Below are 24553 nucleotides of genomic sequence, written 5' to 3'. Positions count from 1 at the left end.
AGGTTACAGCCCAGGCCTCCCTGGATCCCAGACCCTCGCCTCCGCCTACAGCCAAGCCCCTCAGCCTTTGCCCAGGGCTGCTGACTTCCTCGCCGCCTCCCTGCGCAATGGGACCTAGAGATAAGCCCCAAGCCCGGGTGCTAGTCCAGGCAGTGTCCAGTGCTAGTCCAGGGCCTCAACAGAGCTGTCGGCTGGGCTCCGGAAGCCCACCCAGGACTTGATGGAGGCAGCGAATCCCTCGGAGCAGAGGACACTGCGGAGTGGCTCGAATCCACTTCCCACATTGTGCGGGGCCGAGCGCGCAGGGCGCTCTTGTGTGGCCTCTATAGCTCGGGTTCAGCCGAGGCTCGCATGTACACTTCGTTCCCCCTTCCCTCCGCCGCAGTTCTGGTCCTTCCTTCCGCTGGCCCTCTTTTCTGGCCTATGGAAACAACGAATTATTTCTCGCCTTTCAAGGCCCGGGTCCCAAGCCACCTCCTCTGTGAAGCCCCCAACACCCTGGTAGCCGCCTCTCAGTGTTTTGCAACTAGCACGGCCCTGTCCCTCGGTCCGCTTCTACTAGCGCTGGGGGTGCTGCGAGTCTTGCCCACTAGACTAGGAGCTCCTTGAGGGCAGGAACCGGATCTGATTCGTTTCAATTTTCCCAGCCCTCTGCGCGGCCTGGCGCGGAAAAGACACTCAAAAAACATTTGCTGAATTGAATTGCGTTTTCTCCTTGTTTTATTAATCCTTCCCCTTCTTTCTTTCATTCTTTCTTTTCCTCCTTCCTTCCTCCCTCGTTATTTTTTATTTCTTGGTTATTTTCAATTGTCATGTTTTTCAGGCTCATTAAATCCATTTAGAGACAAAAGAATAAAAGGCAGAAGGGGAAGGGCGGGGGAGGAGAGGGGGGAAGGGAGGGGAGGGGGGAGGCCGGAGAAGCAAACAAATAACCCGCTTTAACTAGACGGGCGGATAAATGGCCCCGTTTTTCCTCAGCCCCGATGCGCCTGCTTAGCTACGCGCCCCGCGGGCGCCGCAGCTCGGGTGGGCTCAGCCCTGGGGCCGCCGCCCCCAGCCCAAAGAGACCCAGCGGGGCCGGGCCCAGGGCCGCGAAGCAGGGAACGGCCGGAGGTGCCAGGGCCGCTTCATTGGGATTCATGAGCGTGTTGGGCGGGCGGCCTGGGGCTTCGGGCTCCGGGCGGGGGCCGGGTGGGGGGGTGCGCGCGGCGGGCGCAGATGCCCGGGTGACCGCCCCGCCGCGGTCCCTGCGCCGCCTTTGTGCCGGGGAGGCGCGCGCGGGGACCTAATCCATCAAATTGTCTACAAATTGTGAAGAAAATTCAAAAACCATATGGTCGCCAGCGCCGGCGCGCTCTGGGCTGCGGAGGGCCGCGGCCGTGCCCGCACCGGGAGCCGCGGGGGGCTGGGCCCGGCTATTGTCGCCTGTCAGCGGCCGCCCGGGCCCATTCGTCCCGGCCTTCATGGTCCGCGCTCCGAATTACAGACCCATCCATCCTAAGAGAGGGCAATTTTTGTCGCCCAGGAGGAACCGGCCGCACGCCCGCCCCGCTGCCCTGCCTTCTCCTTGCTTCTCTGCTCCTTGTCTCTCCTCCTATCTTCCCATTCTTTTTTTCTCCCTCTGTCTCTGTCTCCCTTTCTCCGTTTCTCTGTTTCTCTCTCTTTTCCTCTTTTTCTCCTCCCTATCTCTGTGGCTCTCTGCTTTCTCTCTCTGCTTTTGGAGTGTCTTTCTGCGCTCCTATTTTTTTTTTCCAGTTTCTCTCTGTCTCTTCCTTTCCTCCTGGACACGCACGTTCCTGGCTCGGGCCCGGGGGCCCCATCGCCGCCCGAGACCAGATGCGCATTTCTCACATCAATTTTGCGGAGAAAGAGAGCCCAGCGGCCCGGAGGCGGGACCCCACTCCGGTGACAGCGGCCACTCGCCAGCCCAGCGACAACAAAAGCCCGGAGAGAAACCCGCTCTGTCCGGGACAGTGAAAGCAGCCTTAGCCCCCGCCCCAGCCAGTCTTGGGGCGCAGCAGACCCGAGAGAGTCCTTGCAAGATCCATACTTCTGCCCCAAGCGGAGTGCCAGGGAGTGGGGGCAGAATTTGTTAATGTTGTCAGAAATTCATCCTAGCTCCCAGAAGCTTGGGCTTACATTTCCAGGTACCCACATTTAAATTCAGTCTGGCCTTGATGCCTTTGGCCTGTGGTTCCCTAGTCCCCAAGGATGAGGCCTTCGGGGCTAGAATCGAAACTTGGGAACCCAAGGCTCCACCCGGCATCTGACTGAGTGATACCTGCAGTGCTCCTGGGGCTCAGCCATTTTTCAGGGAGTGCAGGGAGAATGCCCTTGGGTCTGGGGTGGGATGCAGGAACTGCAGGGCAAGACCTACTCTTTGTTCAACACAAATTAATGTTGTACTGTGGTGTGCCCCCACATATACAGGCATTTTCTCCCAGCATTTCACGGCTGGTTTTTTACCCCGACCTGGCGAAGCCCGAAATCCGCTTCTCTCCCGATTTAGCAGCTGCCTCAGGTTTATGGGCAAGAAGCGCCTCCTCCTGCCGCTTCCCCCTCGCCCTTCACTCTTAAGACTGTCCTGAAAATCCCCCCCAAATCTCCAAGGCTGAGGCGACCGGCTAGAAGCAGCGGCAAGAAGCCCAGCCTGCCGCTGCTTCTCCGAAACGGGCCCACTCACTCAGACACGGTCACCGCCGGTTCTAGTAAAATGGCAAAGACTTTATTTATTGGAGAAAGAGGCCTTGGGTACAGTCTGAGGAGGAGAGGGCAAGGGAGGAGCAGGGAAGGGGTACTCGCAGCCCACGCACATCCAGCCACCCTCCTCTGACCAAGTCGAGTAGGAGTGGGATGTTGGAGGTGGCAAGAGAGACCCAGAACTGTGGAGGAGGTGAGGTGAGGGCTTGGGTCGGCCTCCTCTCTGTCTCTGTCACATGCAAAAAAATTCTAAAAAGAGTACAAAATAATTATAGGGCTTTGGGTTCTGTTTTCCATGGTTGGTTGGTTGGATTTCCCCCTGCATTGTCCCTAAGAGCCGGACTCCAACAGTCAGTCCGAGGAAATGCGGGAGGGAGGGAGGAACCTTAAAAATAGCATTAGTGGGCATTAGGAGGCAGAAATGGCATCGAAAACAGACTTTTCTCTCAGAGGGTGGGAAGGAAAGATCGATTTTGAGACTTGCAAGTCAGGACCCGGCTGCCCACCTCTTCCCTTCCCACACGAGGAAATAGAAGTCAGCTGCAATAAGGCCGAGGGAGGCGAGGAAGGAGCCGGCCGGTGCATTCGCCACATGCAGAGAAAAATCAAAACAGCCGGAGCTGCCCCTCCTCTAGACCGCAGGGTTAGTGTTCTCAGCCCTGGTTTCTGCATCGCCCTCAGCAAACCTGGCAGCCCCAGAGTTTTGAAAACATCGAAATCTCCGAGTTAAAAAAATAATAAAAGAAAGGAAAAATCAGGCTGCGGTGGGAAGAACCCGCTATATAGGTTTAAATATTTATATAGAAGCCATACAGAATTGCACGGCGAGGGCTTCCGGGGCGGCGGAGGCCGCTGGCGGCGGCCGGCCCGGCCGGCCAGCCTGGGTTTATTGCTTCGAGAGGGAAGAGGCGGCTGCCAGGAGCCGAGTCTGGGGCCGGGAACAGGAGAAGAGGCGGGAGTTGGCAGAGGAGGTCCCAGCTCCCCTCGGCGTCCGGTCCGGGAGGTGTTGGGCTTTCGAGAGCTAGGAGCCCAGGGTGGCAGAAGACCCGGGGTGCCGCTCAATCGTCCACGTCGATCTCTTCGTCTTCCTCGTCCTCCGAGCAGTCCTGGCTGCTGGCCGGCTGGTCCGTGAGCGGAGAGGCAGGCGAGAGCTGCAGGGGGCCAGCGCCCGGGGCCTGCGGGGCGCTTGGGGAGAGGACCGGAGAGCCAGGCCTCGACTTGGCCCTGCCGCAGCCGCCGCCACCGCCGGCTGTGGCCTCCGAGTTCTGCTCGAGTTCGGCCAGCGCCACGATGTCCATCTGCCCGCTGGGGCCCAGTTTCTTGGCGGACTCTACGTCGGCCTTCATCTCCTCCAGGTCCCGCTTGAGCTTAGCGCGCCGATTCTGGAACCAGGTGATGACTTGCGCGTTGGTGAGGCCGAGCTGCTGCGCGATTTGGTCGCGATCGGCGGGGGACAGGTACTTCTGGTATAGAAAGCGCTTTTCCAATTCATAGATTTGGTGGTTGGTGAAGGCCGTGCGCGACTTTCGCCGCTTCTTAGGGGTCTGCCGCTGCCCAAAGATGGTCATCCCGTCGCGGCCTGGGAGGAAAGGACAGTGTAGGCTCGCGTTGCCAGAGAGGAAACCCACCCTGGCTCTGGCCCCCATAACTCCTACCCCACCCAGGCGCGTCCGGCCTGCAGTCTACCAATGTTCCCTTCTCAGATTTAATTCAGCCTCCAGGACCAGGGCAAGCTTTGGCTCTGGCAAACCATCACCTGTCTTTGGTCTCCCAGAAGTCCCTAGGAAAAATTGTTTGGTCTCTGCCCCCTATCTAAGAGTTGGTTTGAAAGACCCAAAGTCTCTGAGTATGAGAAAGCCAGACAGGGACACCCTAATTGCGGTGTGAATGTTGGTTCTCCATCCCTTCCCAATCACTTCAACTCTACCCTACCCAGAAGGTCCCAGCAAAAGACTCGATTCCCCACGTCGAGTAGCCAGGCTAAGAGCGCCCAGGACACTGGGAACGCAAGGGAGACCAGCAAAGCAAGCAGACTGCGGAAAGAGCTTGGGTTCCCGCCACCCTTCTCCGGCCACCCCCAAGCTCTGGCCTACCCAGAGGTCCCTAGGAAATAAGGATTGGGTTCCGTCCCACCTATCTTCACTCCCATAAGCAGCTGCTCAGGCTGGAAGGCCCTGGCGGCCCGAGCGGGCAGAGGCGAGCAGAGACATAGGGGACGAAGCGCGCAGGGCACAGGGCGCGAGGCGCTGGGTGCAGGGGAACCCAGCAGCTGCGCCTACCTTCGGCTGCCTGCAGAACGCTGACCTCCAGCCCCTTAAACGTCTTGCTGGCGAGCTCCTCCAGCGCGCACAGCGGCGAGGTCTGCGACAGCAGCGCCCGGCCCGCCAGGGGCAAGCCGCCCGGCGCGTGCTTGTCCGCGGCGGCCAGCAGGTGCGCCGCCCCGCACAGCGAGTAACTTCTCCGCACAGACGGCTTGTTGAGGATGTCCTCGATGCTGAACGGCGTCAGCGGCTTGTTGGAGTTGGCAGGCGGAGGCAGGTGGTCCAGCGGACTGCGCCGCCGCTCCTCCCCCGGCGCCGCCTTGCCGTCCTCCTTGGAAGTCATCTCGGCCTCGTTCAGGGGCCCGGCCGGGGCGGCTCGGGCCGCGGGGACCCAGCCCGCGGGCAACTCGGAAGCCGGACGGCGCGGGCAGGCGGCGGCGGGTGGGAAGGAGGCCGCACTGGGCAGGGCGCGGGGCCGATTAGCGCGGCGGCTGAGGCGGGCAGAACAGCGCGGGGCCCCGGGAGGAGGGCGCTGACGCGGGCGCCGCTGCTGCTGGGGCTTCCAGCAATCCGGGGCCGGAGCCGGGGCGCGTTGCGCGGGGCTCCAGTTTCGCCAGCCCCGGTGCTATTTAAAGGTGTCAGGTGGCTCGGCAGTGGCTCCTGGCCCCGGGTCCTGGCGGCCGCAGTTGGAAGAGCTGAGGCAAGGGCGCCGATCCCGGACTGCGAGGGAGGCGGAGAGACGGGGCAATTGACTATTGCTAACAAGTTAGCCTTGATCGGGGTGTAATCAATTATCTGCAGCGGCACTTCTCTCTCTTTCTCTCTCCTTTCTCCCTTTCTCCTCTCTTCTTTATCTCTGTTCTCTCCTCCTGTTCTCTCTCTCCCTCCCTCCCTCTCTTCTCTCTTCTCTGCTCCCCCCGTCTCTCTCCTTCTCTCCCTCTCCCTCGCCCTCTCTTTCACTCTCTGTCTGTCCAATGCAGGCTGCTCTAAGTTGGGAAGCTCATTAATTAGCGGGCCGGGGGTAGGAGGAGCCGGCTGGAATTAGCCTGCCTAATGCGCCTGTCAGTCCGGGCGCTGCGCCGCGCTCGGCCCGAGCTGTTTGTAAATTACATTAGCGGCTCCTTTATTGCACCCGAACCTCGGGCGACTGAAAAGCCACCACCCCCACCCCAAACTGCGAGCCCCGCTCCTGGCGCACCCGCCTCCCGCCGGCCTAGCTGCAATGACAGCACCGGCCCGGAGGTCTCGGTCTCTCCGACCCGGGATGTGGAGCCCGAAAGGGTGGTGGGAACCCCAGCCCAGGAGGGAAGCGGCCGCTGAGCGGGCCAGGTAAGACCAGGAGCCTGGGTGGGCCCCGCTGCCACCCAGCGTGGACTTTGCGGGGCTGAGATCAAGAGCCCAGCGCCACTGCCCCTGACCCTCTTGCCCCTCACCCCACCGCCTGGGCGACGCACTTGGGGAGAGGGAATCTGAAGCCCTCCTGGGCTGGCCCGCAGGAGGTCAGAGTAGGCTCTGCAGCCTTGGGTGGGCGACGCGGGAAGGGGGTGGAGGACCTCAGGGGTTGGGGGAGGGGGCTAGTCAGGGAGCTCAGCCTTCTCCATGCTGAGAGGCGAAGGGGAGAATTGTTGGCGGCTCTGGACGCCTCTCCCCGGCCTGATCCCGAAGCGGCCGCCCTACCTCCTCCGGCAATCTTGCACACTTTCCTCCGGCAGCCGCTCCCCAGGCTGGCTGGGGCCACCGTCGGCCTGATGATGGGCGTCTGACGGGTAGCCAGGCCAGGTGCCGGGGCTAACCGGGCCGGCTTGGTGCCTCCCTGCTGCGTTCCTCCCGGGCCCCAGCCGGGGCCCCGCTGCCGGCCCCGCCTAGCCCAGCGCCCGGCTTGAGTGCATGGCCAGGCCGACTCCAGCTGTTCCGGATGCGGGGCGGGGGCCCGGCGGGAGCCAGGCCGCGGCTGGGGCTTTGCTCTCAGGAACTCGCAGGGAGGCCAGGCTTCCAGATAGACTGGGGCTAAAGGCCTTAGGGTCTGGGATCTGTGAATATCGGGAGAGCATGTTGTGTGCATTATTACTTGAAGGTGTTTTTTTTTTTTTTTTTGAATGTGTGTTTGTGTGTGGTTCTCCATGTGTATATTTGTATAAATGTGTGTGAACCTGTGGGTATATAGGTGTGTTTGAACTCAGCTATTTCTTTCGTTTCCCTGGGGCACTCCAGCAGGGCTGTGCCCTCAGGCCTTCCTGTCTTGCTACCCCATTCTGTTTAAGTGGGGCCACTGGCCTCCTTACTAATTTTCCATTTCTGCTCTTGGAGAAAGGAAGGGAGGACCTAGAGGGGGTTGGAGTCCAGGGAGGAAGAGCTGTTCCCCTCCCACACACACACACAGCCGGGGCCCTGGCTTTGTTTGTAAACTCCTGGATGGGCTGTGTAGTTGGGCATTGGGCAGCACCGCTTGGACCAGAGAAGGGCCCAGAGAGGCCAAAATGAGGACGTGTGACCCAGGCCAAGGGTTGGGACGGGAAGACTAGGATTTCTTGCCCACTCTCCCCTCATATCTAATCACAGAGAGGGAATGAGCTAAGCTGGGCTCTGGGGCAGGAAGGAGGTTCTTTCTCTGGATGCCTCAGTGTAGGGGGCCTCTGTACAGCAGAGATAGGTTTCATGATCTCGCCTTCAGTTGTTTATTTGGAATCATGGCTGGCAGCTCTCTGGAGTAAAAGGGACAGTGTAGGTAGAAAGGGTTCTTGTTTGGTGTCCCCATGCTCTGAGTGTTGGGAAGAACCCCTACCCTCTAACTCGTCTTTGTCCTGCATTTTCGGATTGGAAGTAAGCGAGTGGGGAAGACAAGTTCTCAGAGGCAGGATTGGTGAGAATGGGAATCACAGTTCCCTCAGAGCTGCAGACCCACTACAGGGCAGACCTGTCTCTACTGCTTCTGTGCTGCCCTGGGAGCCACCAGGTGATGCTGGGCCTAGCAACAGCGGAGTCAGAGCCTAGAGACTGGTGGAGAGGGACCAGTGGGAGAGGGCGTCAGGGAGCTGAACTTGGGTGGCTTGGAAGCTCTGGGGCCAAGAGGGGTCTTGTCCTCTCCTCTTACTTCCTGCCCTCAGGATCCCACCTCAGCCTTTTCCTGCCATAACCCCAATCCCCTGACCCAGAGCTTCAGGCAAGTGAGGTTAGCAGGGAGGCGGGGAGGCCCCTCTAGATCCAGGAACCAGGACCTTTGGATCCCAATCGAGAGAAAAAGAGAGAGAGGAAGAGTTCCTCCCGTACTTCCACACCCTTCCTGTCCGCTTCAGTCTCTACATCGCATCTGGTACTAGCCCACAGGATAGGACTTTAAGGACAAGCCAAGCCCCTGCTGTTGCCCATCTCCCAGACCCTCAAGACCAGAGGAGTTCAGGGTTACTGGGAGGTTGACAGGAAGGGGAATATGAACTGGGGAGCAGAGGGATCCCTCTGCTTGGCATGTTCTTAATATCTTATCCTGCTGGCTAGTATTGAGACCTCTAGTCTTCAGCCCACCGTGTCAACAGGAACACTTCACAATCATCAGCTGAGTTACCTCCGCCACCGACGCCAAACCTCTTCTTCCCTGACTGACCTGTACCTGCTGTCCAAGCCTATGGCTTGGCTCTTTTGGCCTAATTGGTTGGCCTCTTGGTTAAACACACTTGGGCACACCATATGTCTGGGGTGCGGAGTGCGGTGTGAGGTGCGGGGATGTGGGGAAGTCTGTGGTATCGCCCTGTGTTTTGTTGTTTTGATTCACCCAGATCCCCTTATCCAGGCCACCTTTGGAAACCAGCCCACCTGCCATACCAACCTTTTCCCAACACTGCGGTCCTATCCCTACCTCCGCTGCTGAAAAACCCCATTGTGTGGGGGGCTGGAATCTTCTGGACTCCTGGGAGCCCAATCTGCTTGCCTGCTGTACCCCTCTTGCAGAGCAATGAGGTGTATTTTGGGTTTGTGTACTGACCCCTACCTCCCTCCCCCGCCAGACCTGAGGGCAGGAGCCTTCCTCTGGGTATTCCGGCCCATCTCGGACTTTCCAAGTCCTAGGAGACACTGGGCTCCCGCTGAATACTGGTTGGATGACTTTCCATAGAGCAAATGGGGTATACATGATTGTGCAGTGTGGAGGGGGGATGGTTTGGGACCCTCAGAGGAGTTTAGAGATTAGGAGGATTCCAGAAATGAGTAATACAGGGTCAGTGGGGCTAGAGCCTGCCCTGACAGTCCTCCTGAGCCCCCATGCTGGGGCAATGCAGACACTCTGGGGGTCTCCCCACCCCCAGTCAGCTGGGCCAGAATCTTCTCACCTGGAGCTGAAAGCAGCTGATTCCCAGGGTCTGCTCCACAGCGGGAATACCTGTCTCCAGAGCCTAATCTATGTGCTACCCTGATCCTGAATTCCTGTTTGCTGCTTAAACAGCCAGGGTCCAGGTTTATTCTTTCTCAGTGAATAGGGAAGGGATGATTCTGCCAAAAATCTGCTTTTCCTCAGTTTAGGGAATATTCCAGACAAAGAAGAGGGAAACAGCATTTCATGAATTGCCACATTAAGTGGACCCTGCAGACTCAAACAAAACAAGTTAATCCTTAACACAGGAGAATAATTCACTTAAACCCCCAAAGGCTCCACTGGATTCAATCTGGATTGTTTTGGTACCCCCATTCCTTTCCGGATTATTTGTGTAAGCACCAGCATTGACTCTCAGGCCAGAGTTCCTTTAGAGAAAAGCGTCTGCCACTGCTTGAAACAAGTTAACTTGACCAGCAGTGCAGATCATTTACTGTTGCTGTTGTTGTTGTCCCGTGAAGACCTGCTACTCTGACACTCTGTGTGGAATTCAGAGTGTTTCTTCTGCTAGAGAAGTGGACTATGATAGACGGCCTCCTGCCACCCAGGCTGAGCCAGGACTGCCCACTCACTTTTTACATTTTGCCCTGGGCCACTATCAGCAGTAACAGCAACAATAACCATGACAATAAATACCATAAGTCTTTACCTTGTACCCGGCTCTAGGCTAAGAGTTTTATTCATTTCATTTATTACTCACAATCCTTCTGGGTAGCTACCGCTCTTAACCCGATTTTACATAATAGGAAAATGAGGCCCAGAGAAGTTAAGTAACCCATCCAGGGTCACACAGCCTCTTTTGGAGTGATCAGGATTGGAACACTGTCCTTTTGTTTTGTTTTGCTTCATATTCAAGTCTGTCCCCTTAATTCCTGAACCAGGGGATTCTTAACCAGAGGTCCCCCAAGGGCTCTTTGAATAGGCTTCAGGGACTCTGTAAACCCCAGAAATTGTGTATGTGTACCCAGGTGGGCGCATTTTTCTGGGAGCAATATTATAAGACATCTGGGATTCTCAAAGAGGGTGGGGATCCAGAAAAGGTAAAGGCTGGAATGGGGCCACCTGGGGGAAGGGAGGCAAGCCACTGGGGAAGGGGGAGGGAAGCAGCCTCCTCCCAGGCCTGGGGAGCAGGGAGGCAGCTGCTTCAAAATTCAGGCTGGGCTCCAAGCTTGCTCCTGGACCTGCCCTGCTTTCTCTGGCCACGCCCAGCTCTTAGGACCTCAGCTGGCAGGAAGAGGTGGGGCACGGTCTGAGAGCAGGACACTCCTTTGGTCCCCTCCCAGATTCTCCCCTTCCCTACTTCTTTTGTGAGCTGAATACCTTCAGAGCACCGTGACAAGGTGGCCATACCACATGCGCCGGCCTCCTCCAGGCACTGCAGTCCTGCATGGAAGGAAGGGGAGTGCTTGCCCTTTGGAAGTGTTGGGGGGCACAGACAGACCACTGAGTGACAGAGACAGGCAGGGAGGAGAAAAGACAAGTTCCTAGAGATGCTCAAGTCCTAGGTGCCCATACTCTGCAGCCTCTAGAACAGCCTTCTCTTTTGGTTCCAAGCTTTTGCTCCCCTCATCCAAGGGTTGGGATGGTTTGTGTCCCTTCCTTTCCTGGCACCTTCTGCTCTGTCTCTAGTGCCCAACTCACTTCCTGGGGGATATCTTCTCTGCCCTGTTCAGCTCCTCTGTACTCCTTAGCACATTCCCTTGGGTGTCACTGTCATATTGCCAGGAATGTGCTGCTTTGTCTGTCTGTCCTGCCTCTCTCTCTCCATCTGTTGTGAACTTGGGAAAGAGGACCTGAATCACCTCTCCGTGTCCCTATGCCAGCCCAGCATACACCAAGGGCTCCAAGCATTTGTTGAGTAAATAAACTAAATAAATAATCAAGGGACAAAAACAGAGCCAGACGGGGAATGTAGCCTGTACCTCAGAGAGAAGACCAGTGGTACAAAGGAAGGGTAGGTGTATTGGTTTTGCCAGCTGCCTGCAGATGTGTTTGGTGCTCCTGCTGCTCACACCAATATACTCAGAGGGGCCCAGAGACCTCATTCTCTAATGCTTTTTGGCTATGGAGTGAGTTTCCTGGGTTGTGGACCCAGCTGTGGTGGTGTGGTCTGACTTAGTAAGGAACGTCCTTCATTTGCTTGTTTTGTTCGTTTTTGAGATGAGGTCTCACTGTGTCATCCAGGATGGAGTGCAGCAGCACAATCTGGGCTCACTGCAGCCTGGACCTGCTGGGCTCAAGTGATCCTCCCACCTCAGCCCCCCAAGTAGCTGGGAACAAAGGAGCACGCCACCACGCCCGGCTCATTTTTGTATTTTTTGTAGAGATGGAGCTTCGCCATGTTGCCCAGGCTGGATTTTTTTTTTTTTTTTTAAATAGGATTGAGGCCGGGTGCAGTGGCTGGGCCTGTAATCCCAGCACTTTGGGAGGCCGAGGTGGGCAGATCACTTGAGGTCAGCAGTTTGAAACCAGCCTGATGAACAAGGTGAAACCCTGTTTCTATGAAACTACAAAAATTAGCTGGGTGTTATGGTGTGCTCCCGCAGTCCCAGCCACTCGGAAGTTGAGGCAGGAGAATCACTTGAACCTGGGAGTTGGAGGTTGCAGTGAGCTGAGATCGCACCACTGCACTCTAGCCTGGATGACAGAGCAAGACTCTGAGAGAAATAAAGAAAAGAAAGGAAAAGAGAAGAAAAGAGAATTGACCCCCATGATTCGTTGGGCCCAGAAGCAGAGAGGAAGAATGGACAGAAGATGGGAGGTGATGGGCAGGCAGGAGTGGCAGGAAACAGACACCCACATGCCACCCCAGTAGCCCAGGGGTCTATGAAGAGGATAAAGGAACCTAAGTGAGTGTGTGTGTATGTGTCTGTGTGTGTGTGTGTGAGGTGGGGGGGAGGGTGGGGAAGAGTCTGGTTCTGTTCCCCATGGAGATGGCATTTGAGTTGAACTTTGTAAAACCAGGAGCATGTAAATAGGTGCAGAAGCAGGGACCATCTTGGAGGCAAAGGGAACAGACAAGCACAAGGCCAAAGATGCCACCCTAAGAGAGGTTCCAGAGTCCCCCATAGCTCCTCCCTCTGTTGTCCTGGGGGTGAGCTGCTGGGTAAACCCTTAGTCCCTTGTTTACCCGCAGCAGGTCTGCAGTCTAGAACCAGGGGCTGCTGGACTCCTGGGATGGCTATTTATTTATTTATTTATGGAGTGGGGTAGGGTGAGGGGTAGGGATGGGATGAGAGAGGCTGCTTTCCTGGGCCTACAATTGGGGTTCCCTTCTCCTTGCCATCCCCAGAAACTCCAAGAGCTGACCTCTGTCTTACTAACCCAGACGGCCCAGAAACAACAAAGTCTGACCAAAAACCGTTAATGGTAGTCAGCTGTCAGCTCCCTCCCTTTCACAGAGGTCTTACTACTGCCCGGGCGCCGGGCGCAGGCGGCACATGGGGCCTGGGCTAGGGCAGGTGGAAAGGTGAAAGGACCAGCTGGGACAGAAGAGGATACCTAGGAGCCGCCCACCGGCTAGATGGACACAGGAAAGGCCTGAGTCAGGCTTCTCACAGTAAATAAACTTCACGTGAATAATCCAGCAGTCGCGCTGGGGCCCAGTTGCATTAGCGCCGCCACCGCCGCGCGGCGCCCAAGTCCCCGCGGAGGGGAGTAGGCAACTAAGGCACTTGAAGAAGAGTCGGGTAGAAGATCCCCCGCCCAACAGTATCCTGGATTCTACCCAGGTCGGGTTCAGAGAGCCTCCCGGGTGCCAATCCCCTCGGACCCCATGGGTCAGGGAGCCGCCTGCTGGGCAGTGCTCCCTCAGCTAAGCCGCTCCGGTGTCCCAAGACCCCGGGCAAGGGAAGACAGGCGGCGAGACGGAGCCAGAATAAGCGATGCGGCCGTCTGACCTGCGGAAAACCCAGCATCTGCAGTGCCCTGCCGCACAGGGAACGTGGGCGGCTTGGTTCCAAGCAAAGTGAAGACGCCAGGCTGGAATCTGTACTCAGAGCTGGGATCCCTCCCGGCTGCTTCGTCCTGGCCGGGATTTGCCTTGCCCTGAAGTGAGGCTCCAGGGAAGCTGCAGGGCCCTCCGCCCTCTCTGAACTCCCACGTACTTGGGCCTCTCCCAGCTTTTCTTGGGCCCGTGGATGCAGTTCCTGCAGCACCAAACTCCCCTGTCTCCCCGCCGCCTCCTAGGTACAGTTGGTAACACCCGAAGCCTTATTTCGTTTGAGCGAAACCCGGCCCCTTTGGCTCTTCCCACTTCTCACAAGTCCCGGAGTTCCCGATCCTAAGGGATTGCATTCATCCCATCTCACACCCACCAACGCTCAATCCCTCCAGTTCCTCCCCAGGCCCTTCATTTCCATTAATTAGGTCGACTCCCTTCCTTAGCCGCCCCCTCCTGTCCCCACGCAGCCTCCCTACACCTACGCGGCTAGCCTCGGGTCAAGACCTCCGCACTGGTGCATGATGCACCAGGCCTCAAAAAAGATCTTCACGGGTATTCCGCATAGCCAGATCCCAAGCCTCCAGGGAGGCCACCAGCCCTCCCCTATCTTCTTCCTCCTATTCCTTCTCCTTTCCTCTTTCCTCCGCTTCTACGTATTTCTTTCAATTCCTTTCTTTTCTTTTGGTGAGGTGCCACCCGCCACAGCCCTGTCCCCTAGGGAGGCCTGGACTAACTTTGCCGTCCTCGGGGCCTTAGCCCGGACTGTGAGTGTCGAGCAGCTTCCAGGAGGCAGCTCGGGTGTTTTCTCAGAGATAGGTGAGGTGCGCTGGCGATTCCCTAAGCCTCTGATTGCTCTGCCACCGGCCAGCTGTGTGATCCTGGGTAACTCTTTCGACCTCTCTGAGTCTTGACGTTGGTAAAAGGCAGGAGATTTAGAGAAGGTGTTGGAAGACTAAATATTTTCATTCGTTTGAGAAAGGGAGTCGCCTGTACTGGGACCTAAGGAGGAAGTGAGGTTCTCGAGAATTCTAGATTTGAAATGGCCGTTTGTTTTAACGAGTATTTTGGGAGCAGCTGATAACTGCTTTTTATTTTTCTTTTTTACAGCCGATGGGGTGCCAGGCGTTAGAAATCTTCCCCCCAATCCTCACCATGTCTCCATTTTGCCAAAGAAGAAACAGGTTAAGGTCGCGATGCGCTGGCCAGCGTCACAGGTGGGATTCAAACGCAGATGGGGTTTGGAGCGGCTCTTGTGTTTAAGCCACATAGTCAGACGTTAGACGGGTGAATCCAGCCCTCGCAGGGCCTGGAGTGACCTAAGCCGAGAGGAGTTGGGCTGAATCTCCAGGCGTTCCTTTCTTTCTGCCCTAGGAAAGCTTTGAAATTCTTATTTTCAGGTAAACGATTTTGGCAGTGCCCGGAGAAGGATGGAAGTAAGACCCAAAGAGGAACTTTCCCCATGTTATGGGAGAGCCCCTGGAGCGAGGAGGCGAGGGCAGCCTTCACCAGGCCAAGGGAGCAGCCATCGCTCTTGGATCTGTTTTTCCTCAAGCGTCTGTCCTGTGGGGCCTAGTCCCCAGCCGCAGTCCTGGACCTAATGGGAGAAGGGGCTGGGGGAAGAGGACGCCTGGGACGTCCCCAGCCCGGCACCCAGATCGGGTCCTCCTAGCTGCAGGGCAGCAGAGTGGAAGCCAGGGCTTGGGACCATCTGGTTGGGCAAGGAGGGACTGGAGTCCGGCTCCCGGCAACCCCGTCCCCAGTCCCAGCGGAAGGGTCGCCCGTGACGGCCCAGACAGGCCACGGGTCCCTCTCCACAAGTCCCATTACGTTGTATTTATGTTTCACTTTATTGTTTTTTATCCTCCTCCCTTATTACTGTCTCACTCTGGGGGAGGCAAAGGATATAATATATTCATCTTTATTATACCAAATCTGTGTGAAGCATTTAATAAAACGCTGTTTCCACACAGCCAGGGATATTAGTGTGAGCTATTCTTAAGTTAAGGCTCCTGGACTGAGGGCGCCGCTGCCACAGCGCCTGCTGCCGGCGGGTCGCGGGAAGCGCAGGCCCTGGCCGCTGCGCTCACCGCGCAGGTCCAACGCCCTGGATGCCCTTCTCGCCTGCGTGTCGAAGCCCACACGCCCATCCCAGCGCGTCTCTCTGTGACCTCTAGGCCTCCAGCCGGCGAGGAGGGGCTTGGAAGAGCCGAATTCAAGCACCCTTCCGCTCCCCTGCCACACCTTGCATTTGGAACGCGCTGTGGGCCTTGGTTTGCAACTATGAAAATGGGAAGAATTCCATCGCTGCCTCCCTCTCAGGGCTCTTGAGAGGCTGAAGACGCCTTGAAGGTGGACAGGATTTTTTAAACAGGAAAGAAAAAATCGAGAATTTGTAAAGTCAGGATCAATGAGGGCCAGAGAGAAACAGAGAGGCTGCAGGAGTGGTTTCAGGCAACACAGAGCAAGCTGGACCCCAGGCGAGCAGACAGGGTGCAACTCCAGTTTGGGCAGAGCCCAGGAGGTTTCAACATGCCTGGGCCTCACCCCAGCCCATGAAGACAGCTGAACCTAGTCAGGATCTCAGCCTGTCACAGTTGGCCCTCTCATAATCCTCTGACTAGGTAGGAAAATAGTCTTTTAAAGTCTGGTTTTACAGCTAGCAAACTGAGGCTCACAAAGATAACGTGGCTTGTTTGAGGTGACCAAACTAGGAAGTAGTGTAGCTGGTCACACTGTCTTCCTGACTCCATGCCCCTCCCCGCCCCCATTCTCCAGGGTTTTTCTGTAAACCTTACATTCTGCCTTCTACACACACACACACACACACACACACACACACACACATCCCTACCGGGAGATGCCCATGGGAAGGAGAAACAGCCTCATTACTTTCTATATCCAGGCCCACTACTCAATGTCTTTCAGAGCCCACCACCTGGCTTCTTATAGGGCCCAGATCTGGGCACACCATTCTTACTGAGGATGCTTGTACCGGTGCTGTAGGGGAGAGGGAGTTGGCAGTAACCAGGCAGGGTAGAAGGAGTTTGCAGGACAGGCTTGAAGTGGGCAGGTGAGTCTCCCTGGCTAGAATTCATACCCTCCTAGAAATCTCAGTCTGCCTCTGTCCCTATTACCCCATCCCTGGGAGTGGGGGCTGCACCAGGTCAACACACATCCTGTAGGCTGCTGGTCAGAGCTCCTTTGAAGATTTAAGTTACTTTAGAAATCTGACAATTTCCCCCTGGGGCTGACTGGGGAGGAGGCACAGACTGTGTGGCAGGGCTAGGACTTGGGTAAGGCATGTGAGGTGCCATATTTAAGGAAGGCATCTGCTCTCAGCGCTGTGTGCGATCCCTTAGGTTTTGTGCCTTGGGCATCTCACTCACCTCACCCTAGTCCCAACTCTGCTGTGTGGTCTGGGAGTTAGAATCAAGTCCAGTGAATTGCTGAGAGGGGACAGGGAGGCTGATTTCAGCTTGTCCTTGAGAATGGCTTTCTGGAGGATCAAAGTGGAAACAATGGAATGAGCTTCCCCCAACACATGGAGTATGCAAGCAGGGCTTAGCGCCTGCTAAGAAAGAAAATAATCACGGTCTTATTGTCATCACCAACATTGTCATCATTTGACCATCACTTTGTGTCAAGTAAAAGCTTTCATCACATTGTTTCATTTAATGTATATAAATGTGTTTTAGCTGAAGATGGGATATCAGAGTCTCTGACTTTGGGGTCCTTTCCAGCTCCAAGAGTCCATTGTTGCATAAGACAAAGAGCACTTCTGTTGATTTTGGTTGGTTCAATGCATTGTCATTATTTGTGACTTATAGTCTTTTCTTTTTTTTTTTGAGGCGGAGTCTTGCTCTGTCGACCAGACTGGAGTGCAGTGGCTGGATCTCAGCTCACTGCAAGCTCCGCCTCCTGGGTTTACGCCATTCTCCTGCCTCAGCCTCCCGAGTAGCTGAGACTACAGACGCCCACCACCTCGCCCAGCTAGTTTTTGTATTTTTAGTAGAGACGGGGTTTCACCGTGTTAGCCAGGATGGTCTCGATCTCCTGACCTCGTGATCCGCCCGTCTCGACCTCCCAAAGTGCTGGGATTACAGGCTTGAGCCACCGTGCTCGGCCGACTTAATAGTCTTAAACTAATGGATAAGCTCTTTGAAAGCAGGGACTGTGTCTAATCACGGTTTTTAAAATGATTCCCTCTCTTGTTCCATGCTGACCACAGGCCTGGGGCACAGAGAAGGTATTCAATGAATGTGTATCAAACAAACACATGAGTAAACCAATGTCTAAAAGCTGTCTGCCTACCTGGCCATCTGCTTTCTGGGCTGTGACTGACAGAGCCACTAGGGTAGCCACTGAGGGAGCCAGAACCACCTCCACAGCCATTATCCCCCTTATTCTACAGCTGGGCTGCATTCAAGTGGGCATGTCTAGAGCCTCCCCTGACATCACATGCCTAGCCCTTTGCTAGTTTGTGGATAAGGCAAGGGCCAGCCCAGATTCTGCCTGTGCAGAAGGATCTCAAGACTCATACTGGACAAATCTCTTAAGAAACCATTCAGATGGTGAGGGAAACCTCTGCAGATCAGAGCAGGGAAGGGCCTACAGCCAGAGAAGCCTGGCTGGCAAAACTAAGACTAGAGCTAGTCCTTGAAGCATGAGAAGAATTGAGTGGTTGGAGGGAAGAAGTAGACCATTCTAGCTGAGTGTGGTGGCTCACACCTATAATCCTAGCACTTTGGGAGGCCAAGGTTTACTTAAGGCCAGGAGTTTGAGACCAGTCTGGCCAATATGGTGAAGCCCCATCTCTACTAAAAATACAAAAATCAGCTGAGTGTGGTGGCACATGCCTGTAATCCCAGCTACTTGGGAAGCTGAGGCAGGAGAATTGCTTGAACCAGGGAGGCAGAGGTTGCAGTGAGCCAAGATCGCAGCACTGCACTGCAGCCTAGGCGACACAGTGAGACTCCATCTCAAAAAAAAAGAAGAAGAGGAAGAGGAAGAGGAAGAGGAAGAGGAAGAAGAAGAAGAAGAAGAAGAAGAAGAAGAAGAAGAAGAAGAAGAAGAAGAAGAGGAGGAGGAGGAGGAAGGAGAAATAGACCATTCTAGGTTGGAGTGATGGGGAGCAAGAGGAAAGGGGCAGAGGCAGGAATGGCCACAATCGTTTTGGGGAGCAGGCAGGCTAGCCTGACTAGAGTACCAGAAAAAGACAAATGGGAAAAGACATTTGTGGAATGCCTTAAATCTCCAGACCCAGAGCCAGAGAACAGAAAATGGGGTTCAGAAATCAGAATCCACATCCTGGTGCCCAGAAACCAGAGCCTAGAACTCAGAAAGCAAGGGCAAAGTTCAGGACCCAGTCTTGTCTAGGGTGGTCCCACTAACTGCTGTAACAGGATGCCTTGGGCACTCCAAACTCAAGGGGCATGATCTTATTGGGAAACAAAGTGGACTTTTCTAATTGGCTTAGTCCAGGAAACCAAAGGCCTGACCCAAGCACAGGAGCAACTTGGGTCTGCCTGAGACTTGCCCCGAGACTGGCATGAGCAGCTTTCTTGGGTCCTCCCAAATCACAGCCTGAAGCCTGGCATTATCTGCAGCCCAGCAGGCACCCTGAGCTGGAGCAGGTGTTGCCCACCAATATACACCTTCACACCCCTCAATCCTCCCTTTTATTCTCTAATACAGGTGGGATCTGAGATTTTAGGCTAGACCCAGCTGGGGCAGGCCTCTGGAGGGTGGAGCCATGGTGCCTGCAGCAGTGCCAAACGAGCCAGCATGTAGGCGTTGCTGCGCCGGCCTGTCGCGGGGCGCAAGCCTGCCAAGGAGCCAGAGCGCTGTGCCGCGTGTAGGGTGTCAGGGGTGGTATTGTCGGCGCACAAATGTTCAACTTTATGTACTTTTAACTAGAGGTGTAACAGATGGCCCCGTTTCTGTCCAAGCCAGGGAGACTGGTGCCCATTCTGGCTGCAGCCAATCAATCCCGCCACTCTGGGGGGAGCTACAAGCTGGGCTGGGAGGCCTGGAGCCAGCAATTGCGCAAGGCTGTCTGCTCAGGCTGGCCCAGTGCAGCCTCCGCCAGCCGCTCAGCCACGGGCCTGGGGAGGTAGGAGGGCAGGCAAGTGGCAGCCATGCCCGGAGCCTGGTCAGAGGCCTGCCTGGGAGGGAGAGCCTGAAACCACTCATCAGACCCCACATGGCCAATGAGGACATCAAGGTGCCAACTCACTCCACTGTGTCCTCATTCTCCTGTGGTCCTTCCTCAGGACCTAACTCCCAGATCTCTAGCTTCAAGAAGCTTTGGGTCTGTAGCCCTGTAGTGTCCTGTGTTACGGACAGCAGACATTGCTCAGGACTGGGAGTGGGTAGTAGTGCCATAGGGAAATAGTCACAGGACTGTGGAAGGCTTCAGTAAATGCCCAAGACAGCCAAAGAAGAAGAGAAAACAGCAGGAGCCAGGGATCCCAGAGCTGAGAGAAACTGTGAATTAATCTATTATTACATTCGTACAGTCAGTCAACAAACACTTAGTGAAAGCCTACTGTGAGCTAAGTCCTTTATTAAGCACTGAGGACACAATGATGAATAAGACATAATTCCTGTCCTTGAGACCTTTTTGGGGGAAGACAGACAAGTACACGGGTAATTGGAGCGATGAACTGAGGCTCATAAAATCTCCAAAAAGACTATGGAAGCACAGAACAAGAACATTTAACTGCCTGAGAGATCCAAGAAAGATTCCAGTAGGGGGCTAGTTCCGCACTGGGTTTTTAAAGACAGGTAGGAGTTTTCGTGGGAGGTGAGAGCGAAGGGCATCGGAAGGGGAAACGATGGCATGAGCAAAGACATGGTAAGAAAACATGGTGAAGGGAAGGGTCTGAAAAGATGTGAGTGGAACTGGGGTCTGGGATTTGGGAGAAGGAGTGGAGGGGAAGAGGGTGGGCAGGGAAGGGGGCAGGCCTAACCCTGTTTCAGCAGGCTGGCATCCTGACCCAGCAGGTGTCTTCCCCCAGTTGTCCCTTCTGTCACCTTCTGCCCCTTATCCTAGTGCCACAGGGAAGGCAAGACCTAGCAGGGTGTAGGCAAGTGGTCCAGAGTGCTCCAATCCTGGCTTGCCTTCTATCCTGCGTTGAAGGACGGGATAGAAGTCTCCTAAAAATAGCCTTTCCATAGGCTTCCCGCAAAGGCTTTGGAATCTTATTCATTCATTCATTCTCTTATTCACCAAGCATTGGGCATCAGCTGTGTTCAACGCCCAGGCAGGATACTGAAGTAGACAGACTATTGTGCTAGACTTTGAGGAGCTCAAGTCCAGACATGAAAGGAAGACAGGGGTCTGGGCAGGGGTCCTTCTGTTTGCAAGAAACAGAGGTTCACTTGAGTAATCACAAGAAAAAGGAAGGCCTTTTGTATTGAAGCACACGGCTTGTCATTGGAACTGGGCCCAGAAAGCACGCAGGGACCAAAGAAGCTCTGGGGACCAACTTCCCTCTCCTGGTCAGGTGGATGGGAACTCCACAGAGTCTCTTTCTTCGTTACCTCTTTCTTCATTATTATTAATGAAATTAATCATTGTTATTATAATAAGTGGAGGAAGAATAATTGTTAACAAATTCTGAGCCAGATCTATTGGTTTCCATGTTTGTCTCCGTTAATCCTCTTTAGAACACTGTGCAGTTAGTTAATATCATTACCCCCATTTTACATATGAGAACACTGAGGCTCAAGGTTAGGTAAGCTGCTCCAGGTTCAAGACAGGAAGTGGCAGAGTAAGGATTCTCATTCAGGTCAGCCTCCCAAGCTCCAGCTCATAACTGCTTCTGACCCCCGTGCAGCACCGAGAGCTTCCTGGGTTTCCTCATAATTTCTCATAACCGTGACTTGCATTTGACCAGCCGGCCTCTCTGAGTCTCTCTCTACATCACCTCTGCTAACTGCTCTAGTCTCTCAGTATTTCACAGTTCAAATTCCCAGGAGAGGAAATCGGATTGGCCCAGCTCATCTTTTAACGCCAGGACACATTGTAAACAGCTGCCCAGCCAAAGAGCTGGCTGGGAGTAGAGCTGTGTGCAGTCACCAATCAACATCTTGAGAGGGCAAAGCACAGAAATAATATGATAAGGAGGAAATGCGAATGGTTACAAGAAGAAATGTGAGGTGCAAAAAGAGGATGAGGGGAGGCTTCGTGGAGGATAGTTTGTGGTTTGGGTCTCAAAATAAGAATAGGATCTGAGGGGCAGAGTTGGAACCAAGGAGTGCCTGAAGGAGGAAACAGCATGAACGCAGGCACAGGAGTAGGATCGCATGAATCATGTTCAAGGGCCAATGAGTTTTGTATAAACTAGGAGACAGAGGTAGAACAGAACTGGAAAGGTGGGACTGGAATGCCAGCACAAGGAGTCTGAACTGAATTCAGTAGAGGTCATGGGAGGTCTCTGAGCCAGAGAGGGACGTGATCAGGCACATGCTTTAGTTTGGATATGCCCAAGATAGTTCCAGTGTATGCCTGCTGTTCCTCTGACATTGTTTTTTTTTTTTATTTTAAATTATTATTATTTTACAATTCCTCCTTTCACTCATAAAAGCCTCCTGGTTTGAATACTAAAGTATACGGTCACCCTAGCCTTAGGGGCTGTGGGCTGTTGCTATAGTAGGAATAGCGTGAGTGGGACAAGATGGGAGGCAGGAGGGTCCACAAAGGGGTGTGAGCAAGAGCTGAGGCTAGTGGAGAGTTGGCCAGACCTGGTGGTGAATGGACTTGGGAAATAAGGAAGGAGAAGTGTGAAGTCCAGTGACTCCTAGATGTTAAACTTGATTGTTCTTTGTTTGTGTGTTTGTTTAAATAGAGACAGGGTCTCACTATGTTGCCCAGGCTGATCTCAAACTCCTGGGCTCAAGTAATCCTCCTCCTTCGGCCTCCCAAAGTGCTGGGATGACAGGCATAAGCCACCATGGCTGGCCAGGCTTGATTATTTGAAAGAAAGTGGAAGTCTAGAGGCAGGGCTTTTTGGGGATAGGGGACAGAGATCATGATTATGTTTACGATGAGTCTGAGGTGCTCCTGGGACGTTCACTCACACATGCCCAGCAGGAAGTTGGACATTCCAGACTGGAAGTCAGAAGCTGTCAGTTAGAGATTCTTCCAAGCAGATAGCTCGTTGAAACCAGGGAAGTGATGAGCTTGCTAGAGAGAGGGAATGGTAGTTCAAGACTGGAAACAGAATACTGGGAGATCCCTATATTTAGGAAGTTGAAGGAAAAAAAGAAGTCAGAGGAGACTAAAAAGGAGTGGTTGGGAAGTTAGCAGGAAATCAAGGGGAGTGAGTGGCTTGGAGATCATGGAAGTTTGGTGTTTTCTGTGTTTTTCTTTTTGTTTTTGAGACGCAGTTTTGCTCTGTTGCCCAGGCTGGGGTACAGTGGTGCGATCTTGGCTCACTGCAACCTCTGCCTCCCAGGTTCAAGCAATTCTCCCACCTCAGCCTCCCAAGTAGCTGGGATAACAGATGCACACCACCATGCCTGGCTAATTTTTGTATTATTAGTAGAGACAGGATTTTACCATGTTGACCAGGCTGGTCTCAAATTCCTGACTTCAAGTGATCCGCCCACCTCAGCCTCCCAAATGTAAGTTTGTAAAGAGGGAATTAGTATCAAATTTTGCAGATCAATCAGTGAGGAAGACAGATTAAACGGCCAGTGGGCGGTTATTTGGAGGTCACAGATGACTGTAAGAGACTACAGTGTGGTGGGAATATTGAATGAAGAGTTGAATGGCAAAGAACTAGAGACGATCACAGTGATTACTCATTCAAAAAGTCCAGGAGAGGCCAGGTGTGGTGGCTCATGCCTGTAGTCCCAGCACTTTGGGAGGCCAAGGCAGAAGGATCACTTGAGCTCAGGAGTTCGAGACCAGCCTGGGCAACATGGTGAAACCCTGTCTCTACCAAAAATACAAAAAATTAGCCAGGCGTGGTGGCACGTGCCTGTAGTCCCAGCTACTTGGGAGGCTGAGGCACAAGAATTACTTGAGTCTGGGAGGTGGAGGCTGCAGTGAGCCAAGATGGTGCCATTGCACTCCAGCCTGGCAGAGTGAAATCCTGTCCAAAAAAATTAAAATCGAAATTAAAAATAAATAAATAAAAACAAAAAGTCCAGGAGAAAGGAGGGAGGGAGAACCAAGAGGGACAAGGTATAGGAGAAGATGCTTGATGGAGAAAGTTCCGGAAAGGCACCCAAGATGTTGAGTCTTTGGTAAGAAGAAGGAACTCTTCCTCCTTAGAGACAGGAGGGAAGAAAGGATAAGTGATGATCCAGGGATATTCTGAGGTGGACTGGCAGGTTTGGGGACAAGTGGAGTGGGGCACATTATTTGAGGAAAGGAGCCCATATTTTTGGTCAAGTTAGAGGGACAGTCCTCTAAGAGAGGAGAGTAGGGAGTTGAAAGCTTGCGGAGGAAGCCTGTAGTGGTTGTGGAATTGTAACAGGGAGTCATTTACAGATGCAGAGGAAGTATTTTCCACATGGTGATAAGGACTTAGTTGAGGCAGCATGAATGAGCCAGGTTTTTCACCTGCTCTAGAGTGCCCAGGAATGGGAGCCAGAAAAGCAAATGGTGGTGTTGCTTAGGGCTGGAGTGGGGTAGGCAGGATGGCAGCAGGCACACGGTTGAAGTGGCTGATACAGAACAGGGTAAGAAGGGAGAAAGTAAAGCCAGAATGGGGGTGAGGGACTGGGAGAAAGCAGAGGGTTTCAGGGACTAGAGAGCAAGTCAACAGGAATGAATGCGGTGAGAAGATAGGGGATTGGGCTCAAAGAAGAGAAGTTCAGATCCTAAAATTCTGGAGTTTCTAAGGAGTGAAGGGGATGAGGGTCATGCCAATTAATGGCTGGACAGGAAGTGAAAGACCCCGTCCAGAATGGCTCAAGACCTTCAGGTCTTCAGTAACCCCATGCTGGGGGACAAAGGAGGCTGGCTGGGGTGGCTGGGAATGAAGACACTCTCAGCATCCCCAGTGACATTCAGCTTTGATTTCTTTTTTATTCATACAAGTGGTATATGTCCCTTTATTAAACACAAAGAATATTCAAATAATGGCCCAGAATCCCACTCCTCAGAAATTACCAATGGTAATATGTTGTTGAATACTTTCCCAGATCTTGATATAGGTATTCTTTTTAATCAAGGCACTGGCAGATTTGGTGTTGTGTGGGGGCCATTTTTCTTTCTTTCTTTCTTTCTTTCTTTCTTTCTTTCTTTCTTTCTTTCTTTCTTTCTTTCTTTCT

The 24553-nt window shown here is 54.1% G+C and overlaps 1 protein-coding gene across 1 annotated transcript; it reads right to left on the bottom strand.

The window, feature by feature from the left end:
* Nucleotides 1-3465: 3465 nt before the first annotated feature.
* On the bottom strand, nucleotides 3466-5433 carry LBX1 (ladybird homeobox 1). The gene is made up of 2 exons (XM_023206197.1): nucleotides 4980-5433; nucleotides 3466-4279 (listed from the first exon to the last, which is right to left on the bottom strand). The coding sequence occupies exons 1-2, from the start codon at nucleotides 5302-5304 to the stop codon at nucleotides 3759-3761; spliced, it is 846 nt and encodes a 281-aa protein (XP_023061965.1). The 5' UTR covers nucleotides 5305-5433; the 3' UTR covers nucleotides 3466-3758.
* Between the last annotated feature and the right edge of the window lie 19120 nt (nucleotides 5434-24553).

This window comes from Piliocolobus tephrosceles, chromosome 9 (assembly GCF_002776525.5).
Source record: "Piliocolobus tephrosceles isolate RC106 chromosome 9, ASM277652v3, whole genome shotgun sequence".
In the NCBI taxonomy this organism is placed as follows: Eukaryota; Metazoa; Chordata; class Mammalia; order Primates; family Cercopithecidae; genus Piliocolobus; species Piliocolobus tephrosceles.
This window is presented reverse-complemented; position numbering and strand designations above follow the sequence as displayed.

What these genes read in the sequence shown, in the direction of transcription:
- LBX1 (XM_023206197.1), bottom strand. Translation starts at nt 5,304, where the DNA reads ATGACTTCCAAGGAGGACGGCAAGGCGGCGCCGGGGGAGGAGCGGCGG. An exon ending in CGTTCTGCAGGCAGCCGAAG is followed by an intron (nt 4,280 to 4,979) that starts GTAGGCGCAGCT and finishes CTTTCCTCCCAG; the next exon opens with GCCGCGACGGGATGACCATC.